The sequence below is a fragment of the Candoia aspera genome, chromosome 2 (assembly GCF_035149785.1).
Source record: "Candoia aspera isolate rCanAsp1 chromosome 2, rCanAsp1.hap2, whole genome shotgun sequence".
NCBI classification, from domain to species: Eukaryota; Metazoa; Chordata; class Lepidosauria; order Squamata; family Boidae; genus Candoia; species Candoia aspera.
In genome coordinates this window covers 153347622-153366119 of record NC_086154.1, presented here as the reverse complement: position 1 = coordinate 153366119, position 18498 = coordinate 153347622, and the positions used below count along the sequence as shown (strand labels likewise).

The following is an 18498-nucleotide window of genomic DNA, read 5'->3' as shown; positions in this document are numbered from 1 at the left end:
CCCGGCCGGTCTGGTCGATCAAGACGTCCTGGCTCCTGGATCTCTCTTTCCCTCCGGAATGGATCCCGACGTCCTTCCAGCGCCGTTTTCCGTCTCTAGCCGCTCCCACTCCCGACTCGAGCCGGCTTAGCAGGGGCTTAGGCGTCCGGGCGCGGAGGTCTTGCTCACCTTCTTCTAGTTGCCAGTTGGGTTTTGGCATCATCGTTCCCGGCTCCTCTCACGAAGAAAGATCTGAGCCAGAACGGAGGGGAAGCAGTTAGGATTGTCCCCGAGCTGGATTGGATTCGGGTTTAAAATAGTCATTTGCTTTCTACGAAATATACTCCAATATGCTCCTTATAAAGAAAAGCAGAGACGGTACCTTTCAGTGCAAGAAGCTTTCTGCACATGATCAAGGGCCGTCTGCGATATGTTACCTTAAAGAAAAAAAGGGAAACCATCGGGAGCGCTGTGCTTCTTTTTCAGAGCTTTTCTCAGTATGAAAGCACCCAGCCTCTGTGTAAAGTCTCAAGCAGAGGCAATCCCAGCTAAAGCATCCCCTTGCTCCTCTTTGCTCACTTGGCCTTTTAAACGTTTCCCTGATACTGCAACTAACTTTGTTCCCAGGCTTTTATGGAACTGACTGTGCCATCCTCTTTCTTCTGTAGAACCTGCTGTTGCAAAAGCTTGGTTGAACACCCGTTCAGCTTTCCAGAAATGACTTCTTTGGTGAGTTCTCATTTGGAACAGTCAGATAAGGAGTTGCCTGAACAGCATTTGATGCTACGGTTATCTTGATTCTTTCCTACATAACCTCTGAGAAACCCTTTGGGGGGGGCGGAACCCTGAATACTGTAAAGTTACGTAGCCCACTCATAATTAGGATGCCACTGTCCAAAATTCCACTTGCAACTTCATCTGGTTTAGCCCTTCCCAGCCAATTGTCCTCTGCAATGCCCATGATCCTCAGCCCTTGGCCATTTTATTGAGAAATGATGGGGATCATTGCCCAGAGCATCTGGAGGACATCAGGACAGGGAAATTGAACAAATCTTTTGCCCACCTATCTCCTCTACCTGGCAGGTAGCTCAAGGTAAGAAGCAGCTGTATATATGATTCCCTTCCTTTGTTGTTTTGACCCTTGATTTGATGCTAGGCTTCATCTTCGTACATAGTATTTTGCGATGAATCCAAACCTATTATCTATAGGGTGGGGCATAGACCTTCTTTGGCTCAGCAATGTTTCTCCTCCCATGCATTTCTGAGATTGTCAAAATCTACAGTCAGGTCAGTCTTAGTCATTGATAAGTAGGTGGGCTTCCTGTTGGGATGAGAATATACTTTGCCTTAATCCTTGGACATTTTATATGATTTTTGTCATCAGGGCCTATGGCTTCCATGCAGTAAAGATGCTGTTTACTTTCTACAGGTCAAAATATGTTGGTTAAAGAAGTTTATACTCACAATACTAACTCTTTGCCTTTAATGCCCATGTGTCAGCCCCACTCTTTGACATGCACTGAGGTAGCTTGGCCAGCCACTTTATCTGCTTCCTCTTGTACTTACGTAGTTTCTTTGCTTTCTCTTTCCTAGGGGACCAGCAACCAGGGAGTGACTGAATATGTTGTCCGAGTACCCAAGTAAGTACACACTTTTTCTCTCAGCATCTAATTTCATTTCCTCTCTTTTAACTTTTTCTGTAGTTTTAATATTTTGTTGTAATCCATGCAGGTACAACTTAACATTAAATGAGGCTGCAAGGAATAGAAGAGTGGCTTGCTACTCTTGCCATTTCAGGGGTAAATGTATTACATCACACACACAGCCCACCCCACCCCACCAGCCAATTAATTAAGCAGATCTACAGACTTGAGAGCCAGGACCTTGAGCCAAGAGCACTGCTTGCAGCTCTGGTTCTGAAATGGCGTGGGTGTGTGTGTGATGAAATGTCAGGACAGAAGAGGATTCTGGGATGTGGAGCAGCTAAGCTAACTGGAAGGCCTGCATCATCTAACAGCTTCTGATATACTTTCTTGCCTATTGAAAGGGATGGCTTTCAGCACTCAGTGAGGGGCCTACGGGTGTGCAGAGAGGATTCCTCTGACTGGCGTTTTAGCTAGCAGCAACGACCTGTACACTGTGGTCTCAGAGGTTCAACGTTCACAAGCCACACAATTCGCTCTGAAAGGCTTTCTCTGCTACGGCTTTGCAACCAGGCTGTCTCTTTATTCTGTAACATATTTGGTACCCAGAGCCTTTGATGGTCTTTCACACTTTGCCCTACAACATAGTGCTGAAAAATCTCTAGTTTCTTTCTTTTTTAATATGACTCTATTAAAGTTTCAAAGTATTGATAAAATACAAAATATAGAAAAGATTGAAAAGAGACTAACAGAAAAAAGACAAACTAAAAAGTGCAGAAGGGGATAGAAAGAGATACAAAAGGAGTGACTTCTGACCTTCACCACCACAGATATATAATATATAATACATAATACATTAACCTCTTACTTAATTCTAACCCTAGTAAACAGTATTTCTATAAGCTATAACAACCTAATCATCAAAACTCAAAATCAAAACTTCATTTTTTTCAGATACAAGTAAAAAGCCCAAAAGCGGTTTCCACGTAGAAACAAATTCAGCCAAATTATTTTCTCTAATCAATGCTGTCAACTTCGCCATCTCTGCCAGATCCATTAATTTCGCCAACCAATCTCCCACTGTGAGAAAAATCTCTAGTTTCAATACATGGCACACAAGAGCCGTATGTCCTCAGCGGTCTACTGATCGTATGTCTGGACAAGGCTCTCCCTCTGCATGGGATGTCCTGGGACGCAATTGTTTGACACACTAAACCCTCTCCAGGCTCAAGGTTACAGTACAAGTGCTAAGTTTTAATCATAGTCTGGAACCATGGCTGGCAGAAAAGTTATTTACTTCATATATCTTCCCCTTCTGGTGTAGAGCAGGCACAAACCAGAATCACTCCTGTCACAGGTTCCAACTCAGCTGCATCTGTGGCTGCCCGACAGATTCTGTAAAGTGAAAATGGGTTGTAGTAAGTATCTCCTGCAAATAAAACAGAAAGGGCCAGTCAGCTAGCTCCTGCAAGGGGGGCTGAGGTCATGGATGATGCAAAGGCAACTAAGGTCATGCGGTTTCCTTGGAAGTGTTACAGACATGGTTTGCCACTGGCTTCTTCCTGATTGTGTTTTGACTTCCCCCTCTAGCCAGCAGATCTATGATTCTCACCTAGTAATCAGGGCCAGCCCTGCTTAGCTTCTGGGAGATCAACCATGATCAGCTAAATACAAAGACCGCCAGGCAAACCTCTGCCCAAAGCAGTTTTTTAGTGGGGCAGAACATAGATAAGTGTCGTACATGTGGTGAACTCCCTTGGTCTGCCAGATCCAGCGGCCTTTATATGTTACAGCCGGGCTGTTAGGAAGTGCTCTGTTAGGTAAGACCAAAGACCTATTAGTCCACGTTTGCCCCCTATGATCAACTGGATGCCTTTGGGGAGCCCATAAATGCAACAGCAAGCCCCTTCCCAGAGGTGTTTCCTAGCAATTGGTATTCAGAAACCCTCTGGCTCCAATATCAGAGATAATATATAACCATCAAAATCATGGCCCTTGGTAATCGTATTCTTTATTAATTTAAGGCTTGGCCCATTAGTCACCCCTACATCCTGTGTGAGGAAACCCATGAATTCCGTGCTCTGCATCTAAACTGAAAGATCTGCTATTAAGATTCTTTCCGTTCCTTTCTTCCAAGAGGTCAGAGCAACTTTGTACCACTTCCTTCCACAATTCTGTCCCTGAAAGAAGTTTTTAAGGTGGACCAGGCTAAGAGATCATGACTGGCCTGAAGTCACCAAGTGGGCTTATGTGGCTTAATGAGGGAGCTGAATTTGGGTGCCACTGGTCCTAATCTAACTCAGTGCACTATATTAAATCGGAGGGAGAATGCACACTTCCTTTATACCATGCCTTATTTGGTAAAATGTCTTCTCCTCCTCCCCCCCAGATTTGTAAAAGCTAGAATTCAGTGTGAAGCTTCAGTAAGTTTATGATGGATTGTATAGCTTATTCTGAACCACTAGGCAATATGCTTTTTGTAGGTAACCCAGAACCTATGCAACACCTTCCCAAAGGCCATTAGCAGGCACCTTTTGGTCCATTGCAGAATGGGGAAAATATCTCACAAGCAATTTGCTAGTAGTCATACATTCCTTCTCTATTAATATTACCACCATCCTTTCCTCTTCAGTGTCTGGAAGGGCATTGCAGTGAAACATTTCCATTTTGCCCAGCAGAGATGCAGAACCCTGCTTTGATTCATTTCCCTCTCCTGTTTCCACAGAAGCACCTCCAAGAAATACAATATTATGGCCTTCAATGCGGCTGACAAGGTCAACTTTGCCACCTGGCACCAGGTAGGGTCCTGTACTCAGTGGGTAAAGTTTTTACATATCGGGCAGTAAGAGGTTGCATCTTGCCCGCTACAAATCCAGCATTAAAGTTTTGAACAGGATTTCTTGATTACTTGTCTTTGGTGATAGGACCTCATGCATGCTTCCACATCGGCCTCAGAAACTTTGCTGGTTGAAAAGATCACTCTTTGTGCTGGAGAAGGAGCTTTTTCAGTAGTGGCTCTCCCTTCTTGTGACCTTTTTAATTATTTTTAATGGCAATTTGAGGCTTTGTATGTTTAATTCTAGTCTGCTTTAACATTTGATGTTCTGTTATTTGATATTGAGAGGAAGTCTGGTGTAGTGGTTAAGGCATCAGGCTAGAAACCAGAAGACCGAGAGTTCTGATCCTGCCTTGGGCACAAAGCCAGCTGGGGGACCTTGGGCCAGTCACTCCCTCTCAGCCCTAGGAAGAAGGCAAGGGCAAACCACTTCTGAAAATCTTGCCAGGAAAACTGTAGGGACTAATCCAAGCAATCACCGGAACAAAAAAAAGTTTCATTTGCATCTATTATTTTCTGAGTTTCTTTGGCGAGTCTCCTGTGGAAGAATGACAAAGGCCTGTGAAGGGCTATAGTTAAAAACGTTTGGTGCTGCTGCATTATGTATTATTATATGTGGGCATTTAGGAATCTTTGCTGAAATCAAGATTACAAATTGTGATGGAGGGAGGAGAGAGTGAAAAAAGGGCATTTGGAAGCCATGTAGGTCTTAAATTGGAACATCCGAAGAAAACGTATTTGTTTGATTTGTTACAACAACTCAGTAGCGCAGGTCCTTGGCCTTCATAGCTGTGGAGATTCCTGTTGCATGTACATGTTCCTTCAGTAGAACAGCAGTCGTCCTTTTCAGAATTATATGATTGCAGCTGAACTGAAATAAGGCACGCTCTGAAGTACATACATGGTTCAGGGAACTAGTTTTAGGAAATCCATACATCATGGAAAAAGGCTATTAACTTGCTGAGAAACAGCTTTATCCTTCCATTTCCTCTGAGGGAGTGGGGCTTTCCTTGCCATTTTATTTCCTGGTCTTCCTCAGGCAAAGATGGAGCGAGATCTCAGCAATAAGAAGATCTACCAGGAAGAAGAGATGCCGGAGTCTGGAGCTGGCAGTGAGTTCAACCGCAAGCTGCGTGAGGAGGCAAGGCGCAAGAAATACGGCATTATCCTGAAGGAATTCAAGCCTGAGGATCAACCTTGGATTCTGAAAGTCAATGGCAAGGCTGGACGCAAGTGAGTAGTTGATGTTACCAGTCTTGGCCTTGGCTTTAGAAGGTGGGCTAATATTTTTCGGTTCCTTCTCACTGGGGAAATGGTTAGGTAGGAGCACTCCAGATTGGTGAGTCGGGAACAGAGTAGATTACTCAGGGAGGATGGGAAAGTGCATGAAGTTGTGCATACAAAAGGATTGTCTGCCCCTCTTCCTGGCCTTCTCTTATTGTTTCAGCTTCAAATCCTGAAGTTACCTCGTGTGGATTTTTTCACAGGTTCAAAGGAGTGAAAAAGGGTGGTGTGACTGAAAACACATCCTATTACATCTTCACTCAGTGTCCAGATGGTGCCTTCGAAGCCTTCCCAGTCAACAACTGGTATAATTTTACACCTATGGCCAAGCATCGCACGTTGACTGCAGAGGAAGCTGAGGAGGAATGGGAAAGGTGAGAGCTGGAAGATGATATTCCTGCATATGCCCCATCAAGAACTAGCCTCAGAAAGGCCTGTAAGGCTAGTACAGCTTTGTTCAACCTGATTGGCCTTCCTCTTGTTGCAAGGAATTGTTGTAGCAAGACACCTTGGCTAAAGTTAAGTACTGTGATCATGGTAGATAGATTTAAATCAGAGCTTTTGCTTTTAGCTGCCATGCAACACCAGCTCTTTGCAATGCAATCCTTTGAAGGCTAGCCTTTAGACCGTCACCCCAGTGGCTTGGAATGCTGGGAGAAGCATTTTCAATCTATCTGGAGAGCAGCATGTTGGGAAAGACTACTTTCAAACAAATACGTCATTACAGTCCAATAACAAGGATAGAAATGCTACTATAGATCCTATTTCTGTGGCATGAAGTAAAATCGAGATGTTTGAGGGTGCCAGTTTCATTTTTCATCCTGTACCACAAGTTTATTTCTTCTTAAAAAGCCAGAAACTGAACCAGTTCCCCGCTCCCAGGCTGTCCTATAACTAGCTGGAGTCTTAAGGCTTCAAACAAGTTTTTTGCAAGAGCTTTTGCAAGTAGTTTTTCTCTCCCAAGTAGTTTTATCAGGCCATCTGGTTGAGCCTAGCTGATCTTCCTCCTCATCTGCAGGAGAAACAAAGTCCTAAACCACTTCAGCATCATGCAGCAACGGCGGCTGAAGGACCAGGGTGAGGAAGAAGAGGAGGAGAAGGAGAAGAAAGGCAAAAAGAAGGGCAGCGATCTAAAAATCCATGACCTGGAAGATGAGCTAGAGATGAGTTCGGATGACAGCGAGTTCAGTGACACTGATGGTGCGGCATGGGGAGGGGAGGTTGGGATTGAAAAGAGTAGTCCCTATTGCAGTTGAGTGCCCTCTAGATGAGTGGATCATCTCTCAGAATTCATAGACAACGTGGCCAAAATTTTCTGAGGAGGGGCCCAACAGCTGCTATTGCAGCTGTTGGGATCCAGGGGAAGGAGGAGGTCCTGGTTTGCTTAAAGATAGGCTTATCCTTAGCCCCATTAAGCAGTCATTCTGCACCTTCCTCAGATTGGGGAAACCTGGGAAGATGTGGAAATTTCTGTAAGGTTTTATGATAGACCTATAATTTGGGGGGAGGAAGGGGGTACAGACTGAGTTTTTTTTATCCAGTTGTGTCTGATTCTCGGTGACTGCCTGGACAAGTCCCTGCATTTTCTTGGCAAGGTTTTTCAGAAGTGGTTTGCCATTGCCTCCTTCCTAGGGCTGAGGAAAGTGACTGGCCCAAGGTCACCCAGCTGGCTTTGTGCTTAAGGCAGGACTAGCACTTACGGTCTCCCAGTTTCTAGCCTGATGCCTTAACCACTGATGTACTTAACCATGTACAGACTGAGTAGTCCCTGCTTAACGACTGCCCTATTTAGTGACTGTTCGAAGTTACAACAGTCCTGAAAAAGTAACTTTGTGATCAGTCCTCCAACTTATGACCATTGCAGCATCCCCATGGTCACGTGATCACCACGTGGGCGCTTCACAAATGGCGTGCATTTACGACCGTTGCAGCATTCTGCAGTCACATGATCACCATTTCATAGCTGGCTTCTGACAAGCAAAGTCAATGGAGAAGCTGGCAGTAAAGTTGCAAGTTGCAGCCACATGATCTCTCACTTAACTGCAGTGGAACTGATGTAAGTCTGGAGCAGTCACGTGATGGCTGCGTTGCTTTGCAGCGGACTTGCTGGTCCCATTTGTGGTAGTTAAGTGGCAACTACCTGTACAGCTATTGAAGTGCAGTCACTCTTGTGACCATGTCACTGCTGCTTTTTGACATCTTGGGATTGTGCAACAAGGGGTGGTATAGTCCCTCCAAAAGATGTCGAGTCATAACAGTAGTAAATCCCATGTACATGAGTTGCATCTGGTATTTGTGGACTTCCTTCTGCTTAATGCCATGCCTGTAAAAAATGAGGTGAGTTCTCCTCCTTTGTCCCAAGCTCTTCTGTAGTTCTTTTCATTTTAAAAACAATTTTCGGCCATGTCTCTACACTAGCTTGCAGTTTGTGTTTGCCATGTTTTTCCCCTTGGGCAAAATGGCCTGCAGATTTTGGCTTTGAGATGTTTCTCGTAAGAAAATAAATGGATGATATGGGCCATCCTTCCATAGGTGAAAAGCCTGCCAAAGCCAAGAAAAAAGCACCACTAACCAAGAAAAAGAAAAAGAAGAAAGGATCAGATGACGAAGCCTTTGAAGATAGTGATGATGGAGACTTTGAGGGCCAGGAAGTGGACTACATGTCTGATGGATCAAGGTACATGCCACTAAGATGGGTGAAGAGGGGTATGTTTCTGCCCAGTTACGTGGTTACTCCTAATGTGGCTTAGCTGCTGCTTCTCCAGCATCTGCTTTGGCTGTGTTGGGAGCCCCATCCGTCTGGAGGATGCCCTACTGGGTGTGCTGCTAATTCTTGGTCTCTGTGTGGGAACAGACTGTGTTCCCCACTGCCAATTTAGAGCGTTGCTTTGCTCAGAATCGGGGCTTCTTTCTGTCGTTTCCAGCAGCTCCTTAGAGGAAGTGGTCGGTAAGCCCAAGGTGACCAAAGAAGAAGACATCCCAAAAGGTACGTGGCTGAATCCGGCCAATAGCAGATATACAAACGAGCAAATTTAATGACAAGGTAACTGGCCCTTTCAAAAACGTGCAAGGCATTTTATCCTGATAATCATTCTGTGGGGTACCTTGCTGTGTCTGAGTTAGGTTCTGTGTAGTTATTGTGCAGTCAGCACAGATGCCTGTTACGCATATTAGGTGAGCTGATGAGTCACGTTTTTTCTGGAACGTCCTTGAGGACTGGAGTTTATAGAAGCTGCCCAGGATCCTTTGTCTAAAGGCCCCTAGATCGCCACGTCCATGCATTAAATTATGTTTCCCTAGAAAATCTTAGGGAAGTAGCAGCATCCCCATTACGTTAGCCTGACCTACTGACCTGTAAGGCTTATGTCTGGAGTGGCTGAGACCTGCTATAGTGCCAAGAGAGGCTACGCACCCTAGTGCATGCATTCCTCATCCTGGGCAAAGGAAACCAGCTGGGGCATGGAGCTCTTAAGGTAAGCTCACCGAAAAGCCTTTGGTCAGAGACAAGCCAAGAACAGTCTGATCCCTCCATGATCTAAGCCATGTTGTTTTTCAGGCATAGATGAAGCAAGTGAGAGCAGTGAAGAGAGTGAGGAGGAGAAGCCTGCAGAGGAGAAAGAGGAGGAGGAGGAGGAGAAGAAGGTCCCCACTCCACAGGACAAAAAGAAAAAGAAAGGTGCTGAAGCCTGAAGCTGAATGTGACGGGAGGCTGGGACAGGGAAGTATAAATCAGGCTTGAGAAGTGAAAACAGAACTGGTTATATGTGGTGTGACTTGACAGGAATCAAGAACCCTGCATGAAGCATACAATTCGAATTTTCCTAAGCCTTATGTTTCCACAAGAAAAACAGGCTGTAACTCTGCTGACTCCAGAGAAAATACCGGCGTGGGGGGCATAACTTACTGAATTTGAGGCCCACCCAGTGGCTTGCATAGCATATCATGGCAATCCGTTTTTAAAATGGCCTGATTTTATATCAGCTGCCAAATTCTGTTTTTTCTTGCTGTGGAATTTCAGCTCTTTTACTGCACGTAGCCACTGAAATAAATCTCCAGCAACGCCTGCACTGAGAGTTGGAGCAGCCGCACAGTTGCTCTGGTCTTGTCACCGTGGGGAAAAGTTGAATACCTTATTCTGGAGCAAAGCAGCTTTGCAGAAGCTATGAAGGCTTCTTGAGACAGGCCTGATGAGCCAATAGCAGCTCGGCACCCTCAGGCCAGTGTGGCTGGTGGCCTTGAAGGCAGGAGAGCTCCCACTGATTTCTTGACTGTGCTTTGCAGACAGCAGTGATGAGTCCGAGACATCGGAGGACAGTGACATCGACAGCGAAGCGTCTTCAGCTCTCTTCATGATGGTAATTCCAGAGGCAGCTTCTTTTGTCCAGGGGACGGGGTAGGTAACGTAGAACTTGGCTCCTGCAGGGGGACCAGCTGCTCTTCCCTGGCATCTCCAGGAACCCATCCCTTCTCTTCTCTGATTCTCTTGCTTGGTTTGTGAATCACAGAATACTTCCAGTGTGCTTGTAGTTAGAACAGAGCTTTCGTCAAGGACAAAGGCCCGACATGAAAGTCCTCTTCCTGTTTCTACCACTCTAATCTGTCTGCAGCTCAGCTGGATGGGCAACTGTATTTGCATGTGGTGCATAATTTAGATTGCACTGGAACTGGGCCCATACCCTACCTTCACTGGATAGATCATAGCCCTACAGGTTATTGTCTCAGCCCTGTACCTCCACTCATTTGCCTGGTTTCCCTGACAGCCTTGCAAATTAAAGGATAGAAGTCACCCCTCTATGAAACATTTTGCCTGGCTGCCAGCTTATGTAAGTTTCTGGCTTTGGGGGTTAAACAAAGAAACGTGTGGGCAAGAATCTTTCCTCGCCTGAATGTGTCCCTGCGGTGGCTAGTTAACAAACATGAACTGGCCCTCTGGATCCCACAGCCCGGGTCTGATTATTTTGCTGCTCCCTCCTTCCTTACCTGGAGCGCTTCCTCGAGCACCAGCTTTGTTTTGCTCCTAGCAGAGCAATTCTTGCTGATGCTTCATCTGCTCAGAAGGCATTTTAGCACAGCATAAGAGGCTCAGGCTCAGGCACCGCTGGGTAGAAGAGTGGCATGCAGCTGAGCCCCTGCTCCTGCCATCTTCACAGAAAAAGAAGACACCTCCCAAGAAGGAGCGCAAGGGCTCGGCCAGCAGCTCACAAGGGAACAGCCGCCCAGGGACGCCCTCGGTGGATGCCGGCAGCACCTCATCCATGCTGCGGGCTGCGGCCAACAAACTGGAGCAAGGTAGGGCCGTGGGTGGGAATTTCACCTTGCCTGTCTCCTTGCCCATGTGTGTGCGCTCTAAACTCAGCTTATTTGGGGGAAGCCATGCGGGAGGATTCCTTTCCAAAGTAAGCGTTACCTGCAGAGAGAGAGCCTGAAAACGCGCAGGCCGCCTGCGTCAGCCGAGCACCGGCGTTCAGTAGCTAGATCGCTAAGCCTGCTCAGCTAACTGCCCCTTCCTTTGTGGCCGTCTTTTCCTTCTCCCAGTCTTCGTATCTCGTTCAGCCCCTGTTCCGGTAGCGACCAGAGCTGTGCGTGCCTGGAAAATGGTTTGGAAGAAGTGCTTTGGAATTCCTGTGAACGCAGCACCTGTGTGCTACTCACGAAAGTAGCCTGGACTTTGTTCAGGCTTCTACATAAACCTGAAAAGAGGTTCTAAGAATGCTCTTATTAAAATTAAGATGACTCTTAATGACATTCGCAGCCGTTTTTTGTGTTTGTGCGGAAGCCTGAAAAAGCTACTTTATTGAGTAGTACAGAGGTGCTTCCAGAGCATTCCTTCCAAATCATTTTCATAGCATGGATAATTGAACTAAACATTAAAAATCCAAATTCTGCAAAGGTTCAGACGTTGGGGTAGGAGCACAAATTTGTCTCTGGCTGAGAAGTTTTCTTCGACGGGGATGAGTTTTCAATAGCTCTGGCACTGAATTGAGTCATGCCTTGAGACTGACTTAAAGCTAGCAGAAGCATCCAGGTGGTTTGTTCCTTCCGTAGCAACTCTCCCATCCGTCCTTGTGTGGGCCCATTTCCTTGGAATCATTTGCCAGGAGAGAATGAACCAAGGTTGAGCCCCTGCGGGTAGAAGGGGAAGGTGCTTCTGAATTGGAGCTCTGAAGTTTACCTGGCTTGGTTTTCCTTGGACAGGAAAGCGACAGGCAGGCTCCAGTGAGCTCCCTGCGGCTAAGAGGTTGAAAATGGATGCTGGAGCCCAGGCTGCCACCGCATCTGGGAAGTCTACGCCCCAGCCACAGTCAGGCAAATCAACACCCAGCAGTGGGTAAGTATATGGATAGCCACTGGGGAGCAGAAATAGGAAGCAAGGATTCTGTGTGGCAGATTGGGTTGGAATAATAACAAAACAACAGCAACAACAACAACAACAATAATATCCCATCAGTGTGTATGGAATGTGTATGAAAAAAGGGCTTTGAACACCTAAACTTCATCACATGTAAATTAGGCATTTATCTTAAATCTTTAAATCTTACTTATGATATGACTTGGTGATTTAAGAGTATGCATTGTTTTAAACATGACTTACAAATAGTAGGGATTATACATAGCACTTTGCTCAAACCAAACAAATCATACTTGGACCAAGTCTAAAAAAAGTAAGGAGAAATCCTTCTGTGTGAATCCTGGCTCAGTGACTGAACCAGGCAAGCCACAAATTCTCTTGGACTCCAGCTGCCTTACAGCGCCATGGGTAGTCTGTTCCCCTGGGATTCCCTTTATTGCAACTTCTGGGGGCTTGTTTGTACCTGATAGCTGAAACTTAACAGAATGATTTCCTGCCATTTTGAAGCAGGAAATATAAAAAACGATGTGTAAACTTTCCCAAACAATCCCTTATAAAACAAACAAATTCTCCAATATTCCCATACCATTGCAGGGAATAAAACAAAAAACCCAGCTCTGCCTGCTTCTGTGGTATTGAACTATCTGCTTTACATCAAAATGTTGTGTGGCATCCGGTCATCAAGAAATTGCCTATTAATTTTTAAAATGAAATAACATCAATAGTGAAAATATTAATATAAAAACTTGAGATGACATGGTATATATGTCTAGTGGTTAAGGCACCAGGCTAGAAACAAGGAGACCGAGAGTTCTAGTCCTGCCTTAGGAATGACAGCCGGCTGGGTGACCTTGGGCCAGTCACTCTCTCTCAGCCCAACTCACCTCACAGGGTGGTTGTTGTGCGGAAAATGGGAGGAGGAAGGAGTATGAGGTATGTTCGCCACCTTGAGTTATTTAGGCAGGATATAAAATTAAATTAAAATAAATAAATAAAAAGATACTATTTTTAAAAAAAATTTCAATAGCCCTTTTTTTTTTAAAGAAAAAAAATAAAAAAAAAATCTTGGCAGCAATACAGAATGATTTGCTACTGCCTCCTTTCAGGATGTTTTTCCAGTTTCCCAGTCTTGTCTGGTATTCCCTAGAGCAATTCCATCTAAGTGCTAACCAGCCCTGATTATGCTCAGCATGGTGAGAAATAGTACTGTAAAAAACTATATTTGATAGGTTTGCTCCAAAAGACAGTTGTGTAGGTAAAGGTAGTCTTTTGGAAAATATTTTATTTATATTCCTAAAGAGTTAAGGATTATTTTATTCAAATCTGATCTTATCTGAAACATTTTTATAATTTGTGTTAAGTTTTCAGTCAGTGCAATTTCTCACCTTTTTAAATACTGTCATTCCAAGGAAAGATATATTTTAGTTTTCCAGTGTTTTGCTGTGTGCCCTACTGGCACTTTGCCCCAGCTGTCAAAAGACTGCTTAAACCTGGATTATTGATACAAAAGTCTTTGAAACATCAATAATATTTAAGTGGCAACTATTTGGATTCTTTGTGCAAAATTTAGTATAAAGCCACATGAAGTGTTTGATAAGGTTCAAAATAGCTTTTCCTAACCTGGTGCCTTCCTGATGTGTACAACTCAAAATCAGTCAACTTGGAACTATAGCCGGTGTCTGGATTGGTCCATTAACCTGCTTCCTCTTTGCAGTGATGTACAACTGACAGAAGATGCTGTGCGCCGATACCTCACTCGCAAGCCCATGACAACTAAGGACCTCCTAAAGAAGTTCCAAACCAAGAAGACTGGACTGAGCAGTGAACAGACAGTCAATGTACTGGCACAAATTCTTAAGCGCCTCAACCCTGAGCGCAAGAACATCAATGACAAGATGCACTTCTTCCTTAAGGAATGAAGAGGGCCAGGCCTATGCTGCCCTTGGGTACTTGCCAGCTGGCTCTGAGCTTCTTGCGGTTACCCACTGGCTCTGGTGGCGGGAAGCTGAAACCATGGGATTGGCATTTGCACCTTTTGGGGAAAGGGAGAAGCCACTGCTTTACTTTCACCCAAATGTCCTCTGGAGATTGGGAGTGGCAGATGTGGGGGAGGAGTTTGGCATAGCCTGTTGTGGGGTCTGAAAGATGCCGTTTTTTTGAATGAGATGTAGGGATGTATGGGAAAGAGAGTTAACAGACACTGCCATTTTTGGAAATAAACATGGACATCTTTTACACTCTGTTCCCTGTATTTATTCTTCTCCTGGAAGACCTGGAGATTGCAACCTGTGTCCTGCACACCTGATTGTTCATCCACACAACCTGTTTAGCGTGGCATGAAAACAACTTGCCATTTGGTGAGGATGTCTCTTCACAATAAAGCTTCCAGCGGATAGGAATCCCACTGCTGAGGTAGGCTGAAGCCAGTGCAAGATGTTCCAGCGTGAGAGTAGTGTTTTCCCTGGAAAAACAGAAGACAGCTTCCAATCTGGAAAATGGGAAAAGGCAGTTCAGAAGAAGGCACACACGTGAAAGGGCTTGGCTGACTTGCAGTCAGCTGAGGTAGAAGCTGCTAAGTATTCTGGGGCAATTGTCTTGGGCAGTTTTCAGCTGCTGGTGCAGTTTTGTGCATTTCCATTGGACTTCTGGTGGAAACAGGAATAATGTATCAGTCTAGGCCAGCATGGAGCAGGGGGAGAATTAATCTTTCTCTCCCCACCTCTGTACCAGTGAAGCGTTGTGAGGTGTCTAAAGGTGCTCTCCTGTGGTGAAGAGGAAGAGAGGAAGGACAGGTTTCTTGGGGTAGCAGCAAGCAGGGCCCAATCATGGAAATTAAAAGCTGCTCAGAAGAGGGAAGGTGGAGGACAGACAACCCCTGTGCTCATTCATACTCTTATCATGAAATAGTCTTCTAGCCATAGGAATAGCAATGACTTGATACTCTTATAGCAAGAACTTTTTAAAAGAACATTCTCTGAGTATCAGCCCCAACGCCTGTTTTTAGCCATCCCTCTCTGGCTTTCAAGAGAGTGATTCATGGGGATGCAAGATGAGGAGAAAGGGCAGTAGAGAAACCACTATTCTCTGCCTTGAAACTACCACACACTGAACCGTGTGCAGGCAGCAGCATTGACCCATCTCAGTGCCAAGGTGCAGCTAAGGTTAGGCTGTGGGAGCTCTGTTTTTATATGGGAGGAAAGGACATTGGCATGGAGGAGCCCTCAGAATCTCTCCTGTTCATCTTGCCTCTTCTACCTAAAAGCAAGAGACTTGGAGAGAAAACCATTAGGTTAAAAACATACTTTTTCATTTAATATTTTTGGCAGGGTCTAAAATTGTACATTCAGGCAACTGGAGACAGGACTTTGCTCACAACACACCCTGCTGTGACCGGTTTCCTCCTGCATTATTGTTTTCAGTCTGCCGCAAAAAAATTCAGCTGAGCTTACGATTTCAAAGCCTAGAGCAGATGAGAATAAATGCTGCAAATTGCACAGATTTGCACACATATATTCTAAAGTTTCACATTTTGAAGGAATTTATAATTCCTTGTATGATCTTTCGGAAGAAGGTAAACAAAAAAACGAGTTCTTGATCAGTGGAGCGTTTGGGAGGAGGGAGGAGAGTTTGTAGAGGCATCTGAAAACGGTGTTTCCACTTCACTTGGTCTGCCAGACTGTCTCATACAATTTGATTTGCAGTGCACTTGCAGTCTAGCACAATTTATTTCTGCGTGCCCCTAAACTGCACTCTCCAAGTGTAATGGACGTGGGCACAGTGGAGATGGAATCACTCTGCGTAGCTTTGTATAGAAGGTCAAATGGGCATAAAAGTGTGCATTGCTAGGCCTGGAGGCAGTATTGGTTGTTTCCTGGCTCTCCCAATTCCCACAGAGCAGTTTGGAGCAATCCAAATGGGGTCTGTGCATATCCAGGCCACATGCAGCCCTCTATACCCTCCAGCCTATCCAGATTTGAAGAGGGGAGGCCCATCTGCATGTAGGAGCTTGTCTAGGGTATCTAATCAGAGCAGGGAGGAGTGAGGATGCAGGGCTAAACAGCACCCCCTCTACATATATGTGTATGCAAAGACTGCTGGGTTGTCTTCCTTTCTTTGGAGGCCAGCCATCTAGGCAAATAGTTAACTTTGGGCACTTGTTTTGTAGGGATCACCTGAGCAAAGCAACTGCCTGGAAAGCTATTATGCCACAAAGTCATGCTTTTGCCACCGTTTCGATGGCTGTGTCTTGCACCGTTATTTCCTGTAATCTAGGCAAATTGTCTCTGCGATGTTCGGCCTATTGTGACATATCTGCTAAAAAATGTTCTGTGCGAAATATTTTAGCTTATTTGTATGCTCTTGAAGAAGGAAAGGATGACAGTTCTGCTGAACGGGAACTCCCGCACTCTCCCACCACAACTCCCACTGATGCGCAGTGGCTTTGTGTGCCATAGTCAGGGTCGCGTTCCAAAAGCAGATAGGGACAGAATCCATGGGGGGAGGGAAACATTTGGGGAGTTCAAAGGGGTTGAAATCCATATCTCAAGCCCCTGCAAGGTTTGATTGACCCATTTTGCCTAGCAAATCCAAAAACGGATGAAAATTCTGGGCCTATCTACTCTGGGAGACCCAGGCCCACAAAGAGGGTTCTGACAGGCTGTAAGGGACCACCTACTTCTCCCCAGTTTTGTGGGAACATCAGCACTATTTGCTGATGACTTAAACCAAAAGCAATTAGCAACTAAAGGGACAACTGTGCGCTTGCTGGTGCTGCAACCACATTGCTACTCTGGCTTGTAGTCCTTTTACAAATGCCAGCAGCCTGCCAGGCCTCCCCAGTCCCTGCTTCTCTAGTGCTTTAGCAGTGAAGGGCTGGCAGTGGAAATGGCAGACCGAAGTCCCACTCTTAGAGCCAAGCATTCCATGTTATGCTGTGTGTACCCAACGTAGCACAGCCAGGGGGCACCAAGTTGGAGAAAGCTGTGCTAAAATAGTGGCATGTGCTACAAAACTATATTGTAAGAGTAAGAACTTTTGTATTTTAAGTAATTACAGCATAAATTGCCACATCGACCCAGCAGTTGTTTTTTTCATGCTTTTCATGACCCCTTAAACTGCTAATAGCAGTAGTCACTTAGTTTGCACAAGCAAGGAGCCCACAAAAGATGTAGGGGCCTTTGAGGTGAATTGCACCTTGGCTTTCCCTAAATACCCTTTAAAATGATGCTGCCTAAGACATTCTGTATATCGAAAACTATGCTTCTACAACATTATTTGGAAGTTGGTACAGCTGCTGCTGAAGAGCGGTTGTTTTGATTCCTGCAGACAGCTGCTTTGTGTCTATGCACAATAGGCATAAGGAGAATCACCCAAGTTCGCAGCTTCCCAACCAAGCTGGAGCCTTTTTACAGCTGTGGCTTTCCTCTCCTTTTTTTCTTCTTCACATAAACAGCAATGGCAGTTTCTCTAGTTGCTTCCTGCCATTTTAATATCGTGTCTTCATCCATCACCAATTCAGGAGCATCAAGCGTCCAAATGTGATTTATCTTAGGAAATCCACTATCTCCCAGCCTGGAACAACACCAGCATTCCTCACATTGCTCCTTCCATGCCACTACCCACTGCGGTCTCCATTGGCAGTAGAACAAATTTTTAGGTGTCCAGGCTAAAAATAACTGGCTTGAGATAACACCTGCCCAGAGACAAAGGTTTCTAGCTGTTTCAGGAGTAGGGATGAGTGCCGGCCAGTGGGTCACTGTGCCTGCAAGTATAGTAGTTCCGTGGTCTGTCAGGGACAGAATTTGCACCAAGTCTCATTCTGTACTGAAGTGAGCAGACTTAAGTTGCACGCAGTCCTCTCAGCTCTTACCAAGATAACGGCAGCTGCAATTGGCCAACCCTGCAAAGATTCTTTTGCAACTTAAGCTGAACTTCACTATGATTCCTCTAAGGATAAAGAAACAACCTAAAAGGGCGAAAGTGTGTTTGTGGGTCCAGTGCCCAGGGCACCTGAACCAGGTTTCTTTTTCGTATTAAGCACAGTTCGTATTGTCAGAGCAATCTAAATGCCACATAACAAGGAAATGCAACATCACTGAAAAGGAATGTGGGGCTCTGTGCACAGTGGAGTCCTTAATTGGATAATAATGGCGGTGAGTTATTGAGAAATGTTGCTTGTCCTAGTTTCCCACTGCACAATTATAACTACTCTACCTGGGTTTGTATGTGGATGACATACAGTATATACGCCATGCTTAGTTTTCAGTGATGAAACTAGGAGCTTCTGAAATCCATAAAAGCACTTTATAAAATATTGCATGTTCCTTAGGGTCAATTAATCCTTTATTTATTTATTTAATAGGATCAATTCATCCTGATGTGTTACTTCACAGGAAAAAGGTAGATTT

At 45.1% G+C, this 18498-nt stretch overlaps 2 protein-coding genes across 3 annotated transcripts in view; both read left to right on the top strand.

Annotated features, from left to right (window-relative positions):
* Positions 1–18498, top strand: part of KHSRP (KH-type splicing regulatory protein) — a 292174-nt gene that overhangs the window by 37573 nt on the left and 236103 nt on the right. The window lies entirely within an intron of this gene.
* GTF2F1 (general transcription factor IIF subunit 1) lies at positions 12–14326 on the top strand. Of its 2 annotated transcripts, XM_063294365.1 has the most exons (14): positions 12–157; positions 648–708; positions 1573–1619; positions 4348–4420; positions 5498–5691; positions 5946–6116; positions 6761–6942; positions 8275–8419; positions 8667–8728; positions 9299–9418; positions 10024–10097; positions 10893–11031; positions 11938–12070; positions 13806–14326. In XM_063294365.1, exons 2-14 carry the CDS (start codon positions 697–699, stop codon positions 14008–14010), a joined length of 1557 nt encoding a protein of 518 aa, XP_063150435.1. In that variant the 5' UTR covers positions 12–157; positions 648–696; the 3' UTR covers positions 14011–14326. The 2 variants fall into 2 exon arrangements, with proteins under 2 accessions (XP_063150435.1, XP_063150434.1); XM_063294364.1 differs by lacking the exon at positions 12–157 and having other exon boundaries at positions 526–708.